Genomic DNA, 6935 nt, shown 5'->3' on the forward strand with positions numbered 1-6935 from the left:
CTATCCTTTAGCCTATTTGCTGTTGTGGACCCAAGAAAGTATAACTGCGGTAGAAGCAGCAGGTAATGAGGATCCTAACAAAGAAAAAGAAACATGGCTGACTGACTGCAGTCGTGTGCAAAAGTTTGAACATCCCTGGTCAAGTGACATGTTTTGTTGATTCTCAAAGTGAAAATATATTAATGCATTCTCTACAGAGAACACACTCCTGCACATTTTAATGCATTATTACTATTCATTTGCTGAATTTACCTTATTATGTTTATTAAATAAACCATCAAAAGTGACCGGTGCAGAGGTTATGGCACATTTTGTATTTTGTGTAATTCATTTTTTCAACTATGATAAACTCAGAAAATAAACAGAAACTTTGCAATAAAATTTGCAAACAAGGTCATATTTGAAGTTTGTTCTCTTTAGAAGATGTATTAACTTACTTTCACTTCAAAATCAACAGAACATGTCATGTGACTGGGGTTGTACAATGGTCACATGGGGAAATTGAATATTTTTGATCTTTTAACAGACCAATGAGCTTCAACATTGTTCCAATGATACTGTAAAGTTCCCTCTGGTAAACACTGGCACAAAATACTTAAGCCTACCTCTAATAGTCTTCCATGTAAAATGAAGTATGATAAAGAAAAGACACCACAACTTGTTTTTTTTATATTTAACAATATATATTTTCCAATTTCAATGTACATTCCGTTTTGACATAAGCTTTTATTCACAAACAAAAGTAGGCATCTAAATAAATACTATATAAAATAGAACTTCAAAATAAATATATCTATAAAGGGACATTTTTGTATGTGTGAGTTCTTTTTCCTTTTTGCTATATATATATTTTTAAACAAAACAAAAGCACATTGCTCTTTTTTTTATCAACATTAAGAATGCAAAAGCCAAAGAAATGCAGAGAGTACAAGCCCAAGTTTGGAAGGTTGCTTAATTGGGTTAAAAGTCATTATTTGATAAAACGCTAGTGGCCGAGAAAGTGTACCACAAACAAAAAAAGACAAACAAAAAAGGGTTTAGTCACAGCGTCCTGAACACTTCAGCATTGGGTTGTGAAAAGGAAGATCGTTCGTTTCTGCGGTTCTGCAAAGGTCAGGTTACACTGCAGCAATGCAAACACAGACAGTTCGTAGTTTAGAGCCACAGCTTGGCTTTTCTGTGACCGAGAGGACAGTGAGAGCAAAATAAAAAACACATAAATATCAGGGAAAGTTTATGTGTTAAGCGGGGGTGGGGGGGGTGGGGTGTAAAAGCTAAAAATCTTGAATAAGATGGAATGGAATGTTACTTGAGAGGGCTCCCTATCCCACCCCACTCAAGTTCATGCACAGCAGCTGTATATGTCAATCAAGCACAGAAGATGTTTCACCATTTTAGGAGAAAAAAAAAAGCTGTGGCCACAACAAACGCCCACAAAATGGAAAAAAGGGTTACTGTGAGCAGACTGAAATTGGTGTTCTTTCAGTGGATTCAATTAAATCTACAGTTTCAGGGGCACAGAGGAACCAGGAATTAGCCGTGCCTGTCGTGCTAATGAGGCATGGCTAACATAAACAGAGGTATTTTTTTATTGCCTGGCACACTTTGCTAAATCAAGTGCTTGTAATAGAAAGACCTAAATCCCCAGCCTTCTACTCCACAACCACATCGTTTGAAATTTTAACCCCCGCCCACACCCAGCACTCCCAAAAATATAATATTCATCTATATACGTTTTCTTTTTTTATAATTAAATTGTACCATGCAATTCTTTAGGACATTTGAAATGCATCTTAAGACGGCTAGTTTCTCGACACTATTTACAAGAGCGTGTAACCTGCATAGTTCTAGATCTAGGATATCGATGATACATTTGCAACTCTTTCCTATGCGACTATGCAAGCCTCCTCGTTCGTCACTACTTTGGCACCTATCCAAGAGTTAAGATTGCAAAGACTTAAACCCTAGCCTTGTACATTTAAGACTAAGAACAGTAGTGTTTTTCTGCTTTTTTTCCCCTTGATTTGTGCAACGAAGACGAGTACGAACAACTGAATATGCGGTGGTACAAACACTTGATTACATGAGTTGGGAGCTCGGTATATGAAAAGGTGGGGCTGCGCCCAAACAGAGCATCGTACCTTTAAGAACTTAGAAGTCACAATGAAGTATGCCCACTTAAACAAAAGTTCACAAGTTAGAACTATATGGTGCACTCCTTTGGCAAAAATATCTGTAATTCTAGACATACCACAAAAATACATATGGTGAAAGCAGTTCAAACTAAACTATGGCACCGAGTATGCTTGGTGGGGGGGATGGGGGTGTGTGTGGGGGGGGAGTCTGGCGCAAGGCAAACTAAAGGAATTTCACCACAAAATTGTACATGCCCTTGTACATAATGCTGTGCTTTTGTCCTTAGTTCTGGGTGCCTCACTGATATCGGTAGTGTTATTGGCAGACTTCATATTCTGGACATAGAAGCAAGATAGGCTTGCTGCTGACCCTTTTTCTCCTGTAGCTTATGGATGCTTTGTGTGTCACTATGCAATAGCTTCTCTCAAATGGTTACCTTTGCTAGTCTAGCAAGTTGAATTTTACATGCTGTACATAATTTATGTGAAAATTATGCTCCCTGAGGTGAAGTTTTTTTCCTCTACAATAACTCAAACTGCTAATATTTGGAAGAAACATTGTGGAAGTTCACGTACGGTGTGACATGCATTTGATAGATTTGTGAAAGTGACTTAATTCCCGTCCAAACCTCACAAACATCCTATTCTACAATGTCGTATGGTGGCCTCTTTTACTTAATATCCAATGTACTATGCATGTAGGGGCAATAAAGGAACTCCTTTGACCAAACAAAACTGCCTCCTGTTCTTACCTCAGAAAAGTAGGGTGAAAAAAGCTCTATAACAAGCTTATAAGTGGGCATGGAGGTAAAGTCTAGTTATTTTGATTGTAACATGTGTTATCAGCCTGGAATGCACTGCAACCTTTTCCCAGTGCCAGATCCGGAGAGGGATTGCCAAAGTATAGAATGCTCTTCTACGGGTGATATTAACTTTGACTGTTCCAAGCCACCCAAAGGGAAAAATAAACAGAAAGAAAAGAGATTGGACTCTTTCAAACAGACATTTTGCTCTAATGCAGCATTCTGTGTTGGCGAGTGTTTTAACTAGAGGCTGAAATGGCAGAACACTTTGATCCCACAGGCCACAGAGAAGAACCCCAACAGGAAAGCAAATGGGCTTCTTCTCTTTGTAGCATTTGACGATGGCCAGGTAAAGTAAAGACTTGTGCTAGTCGTTCTAGCTGGCCCATGTCATGAGGATCAAGCGTGAACCCTTTAAGTACCGTGATTTTGGGGAAGTACACGAGTGCTGGAGAAGGTCCTACCAGCTTCTGCTCATGAGTCCTCCTTTGTACATTTCATGCTGAGCACGGCATCACGAGGCCTGCTTCTCCAGAGGACAGGCCTTGGCCTCTGCCACTTTGCAGGCCTGGGCACTTTTGCAGCGGCAGCCCGGGCGACTGAGGCTGTCGTAGCACTTCTGCGAGAGCTTGGCGCAGCCCATGGCGGGCAAATAGCACACCAGGCAGGGCAGCACCAGCGAAACGGCGGCCATGAAGGACCAGCGGGCGCAGCAGTTTGAATGCGAGCAGGAGCACGGCTTGTCTGCGCAGGAACCCTCCTCGTCCTCGTCCTCGGTGCAGTGGTAGAAAACGCCCTTGACTAGGCACATGCAGGTGGCCGAGTCCACCAGGTTCTGGGCCGAACACAGACACTCCTGGTTGCACACCCAGCATGAGGGCAGGGTCCGGGGCAGCGTGCACTCCGTGCACCTGCATTTTCCACACTTCTCGCACAGGGGCATATGGTTTTTCTCAGCCGGCAAGGCCACCCCTGTCTTCGAGTCCTGGGGCTTGGAGCCCAGCAGCTTTGGTTGCTCTGTTCCCAGGTTTCTGGCATGGCCTCCTCCGCCAGAATAAGGGTCCACCACAGGGGTGGGCGCCGCATGCTCCAGCAACCGCTGGTCGGAAGAGGTGCTGCTACTGCTGCTGATGGAGCTGGGTCGGCCACTGAAGGAGATCCAGGGGTGCGTGGTGGCATCTGGAGCCTCGCAGCGGGGCAGGTGAGGGTGGTGCTGGGCACCCAGCAGGACCTCCTGCCCCCTGGTGGATACCTTGTGGCTCGGTGGCTGCTGCGAGACCACCGCAGGGCTGTCGATATAGTCATTCTCCACATGTAAGGACTTCATCTGGTCAATGGGGTAGATGGTCAGTGGGTGCTGGAGACGCCCATAAGGCACCCGACTGTCCAGCAACGGCTGCACCATAATGGAGGAGGAGACTCCAGGAATGTGGTGAGGAACCCTTGACTCCATCTGTAGGCTGCGTCCCACATACACCAAACCGAGATCAGGTCAGCATCTAGCAGTCCTGTAAAGACAACAGCGCGACTTAGGGACGGCAATCAGCTTTTCAGTTGCGTTCTACAGATGTCCTTATTTTTTTCATAGTAATAGAATACAAGTCATGAAAAACATTTATGTCCACTGGGGATGCACAGTGATATCAGAATCATAACAGTATCGTCAGATTATTTAAAAAAAAATATTGACATTGGATGAATGTTTAGATTTGACTGATATTTAACACTGATATTTGATGAAATATTTATTGTACTCTGGAAGAGCAAAATTTAATGAAAATTTTATGAAAATTTTATTAAATGTTGGGTTACTCTGATAAAATGTCTCCGTTTTATCCATTTTACAGCATTTGTAACCATACAGAAATAAAATTCACATTCCTTTGCAATGCCAATCCAGGTAGATCTCCCAATTTCTACCTTTTTTCAGTGTTCATGTATCATCTTGGGCCCACAGCTCCCATATCCGTGCATCCCTAATGGTCATTTAAGGTTGCAAAATTCAAGCTAAGTATGAAATCAAATGCATAGCACTCAGTGAGAGGATCTTAATGGACTCATTCCCAAGCAAGAAATCTGTGGCTACAGCTATAGCAGCCAAACGTAGGTTCACAGACACCAATTCTCTAGTTACGTCGATTTAAGGAAACTATAACCACAAGTGCTTGTGGCGTCAGATATAGATCATATATAACACCTCATTAGACAGCATGAAGCAAGATATAAAAATAGGAACGGTGACGAAACCGGACTGTATATGTTTAAGGCATTAACCCCAAGTACCAGTCGATGGATGAGGTTTGTAAAATGTTACATAGCTAGCCTATCCGCCCACGACACTGCTATTCGTGTAGACAGCAGAGGGCTGAAAACCATCAAAGCTCAGTTTTATGGGTTAAATATACCACTTTACGCATCAAATGATCACAAACAGATGAAAAATATCGAACCTGTTGCAGCGTTTTGGCTAAAGGGAAAAAGAGCTACTGTCCAGAAAGGCTGCGTATCGCGCCTCAGACATAATACTGCTCTCTTCAAACGGACGGATTTGCTGCCTCTCAACAAAGTCTTCACCCTGAAATGTATCTATAAAACCGGGCAGCTTCAAGACCTTTTCTAATTTAACATCTGCCCACCAGAATTCATTTAACGACCCCAAACGCGTCCGGCTAAAAGCGGTCGAACTCGTATTCAGCCTTTTGTTCGTGCCAGCAAAGAAACGCTGTTTTAAAGGCGAAGATGACAAAGTCAAACCCGTCTGATCTGGAGTGACGAAGGAGAGTGAGAGCTGCAGTGAAGCGTCACGCCGCGCGCTCCGCTGGCAACGCGAACAGCTCCGCCAAACGCTGCTCGTTTCTCAATGAGCAGCTAGAAATCCACATATCAGAACGGGGACGGTGGCTTTAACTACCGCCGTCGGTAAAATCGCCGTTTTCCAGCGGAGAGCTGCGCCACCCCCACGCTCTCGGGCGGTCTGCGGCTGCCTCGGTACTTCACCGGAGTTAAACACTGACACGGGGCTCTCACGTCCAGAGGCTCCGTCTCACAAGAGCGTCAGAAAATGGACGAAAAGGCGCAGAACCTGAATTAGCCGACGACAGCCAGCCCGCTCGAGGCTGCAGCGTTACGGTGTGTCGAGCACGTATTAACGACAGGAATCAAAGTTGGCGAGGAATGAACAAAAATCCGAAACTTACTCGCTTCTCCAAGTAACTCATTGTCGTTCTTCAGGCGTTACAGTCCGATATCTCAGAGATATAGTTCCGTTATAGTTCAGCAGAGAGCCTTCCGGAGCAGCAGCAGCACCGAGCGCTGAACACGGTCTCCTCTCTCTCTTCTTCTATCTCTCTCTCTCCCTGTGTCTCTCTCTCTGACACGGCGCTGCGACTACATGAGGGAAATGGCTTTTTATGAATGGGAGGGTTAAGAGACGTACTGCGCAGATGCTTTGGCAGGACGTCTTTTTTTTGTGAATGGGAGGGCATTACGACTCGGGACGCAAATGCGGGGGTTACACTTTTATGAATGGGAGAGCTCCGAATTTCATTGCGCATGCGCGATGTGAGGATTTCATGAATGGGAGAATGAGGGGAAGAGGGGGGTGAGTGAATGGGGGGGTTGGGGTAAATGGGGGAGCTTTTCGACACAAGGGCAATGTCAGAGAGGATTACATGAATAAGGCGGCTATGTGCCTCATGCCACTGCTTACTTTAATTTATGTCGCCTGGGCTCTTATTGTGTCCTGGGGGAGCCGAACCTGTACACGGACAGACACCGACAAGAAAGCGGGAATAAACCAAAGCAGGACAGTGGTTCTGGCTTTTTTCCTGCCATTTCCGTTGCATTTGAAAGCCAAGCAGACTGAAGCGACTGAAGAAAAGAAGCAGCGCTCTGTGAACACTGTGCTGCTGTATTACGAGCGTACAGTTGTCCATGACTCATGACTCATTGAGGGGGGAGGGGGAGGGGTGCGAAATCGCAATGCAGAGTAGTGATG

The 6935-nt window shown here is 44.6% G+C and overlaps 1 protein-coding gene across 1 annotated transcript; it reads right to left on the bottom strand.

Annotated features, from left to right (window-relative positions):
* Positions 1–658: 658 nt before the first annotated feature.
* On the bottom strand, positions 659–6361 carry spry4 (sprouty homolog 4 (Drosophila)). The gene is made up of 2 exons (XM_036588311.1): positions 6136–6361; positions 659–4446 (listed from the first exon to the last, which is right to left on the bottom strand). The coding sequence occupies exon 2, from the start codon at positions 4389–4391 to the stop codon at positions 3453–3455; it is 939 nt and encodes a 312-aa protein (XP_036444204.1). The 5' UTR covers positions 4392–4446; positions 6136–6361; the 3' UTR covers positions 659–3452.
* Between the last annotated feature and the right edge of the window lie 574 nt (positions 6362–6935).

Source organism: Colossoma macropomum, unplaced genomic scaffold (assembly GCF_904425465.1).
Source record: "Colossoma macropomum unplaced genomic scaffold, Colossoma_macropomum, whole genome shotgun sequence".
In the NCBI taxonomy this organism is placed as follows: domain Eukaryota; kingdom Metazoa; phylum Chordata; class Actinopteri; order Characiformes; family Serrasalmidae; genus Colossoma; species Colossoma macropomum.

Bases quoted from the DNA above. Each gene is read 5' to 3' on its own strand.
- spry4 (XM_036588311.1), bottom strand. From the start codon at position 4,391: ATGGAGTCAAGGGTTCCTCACCACATTCCTGGAGTCTCCTCCTCCATT.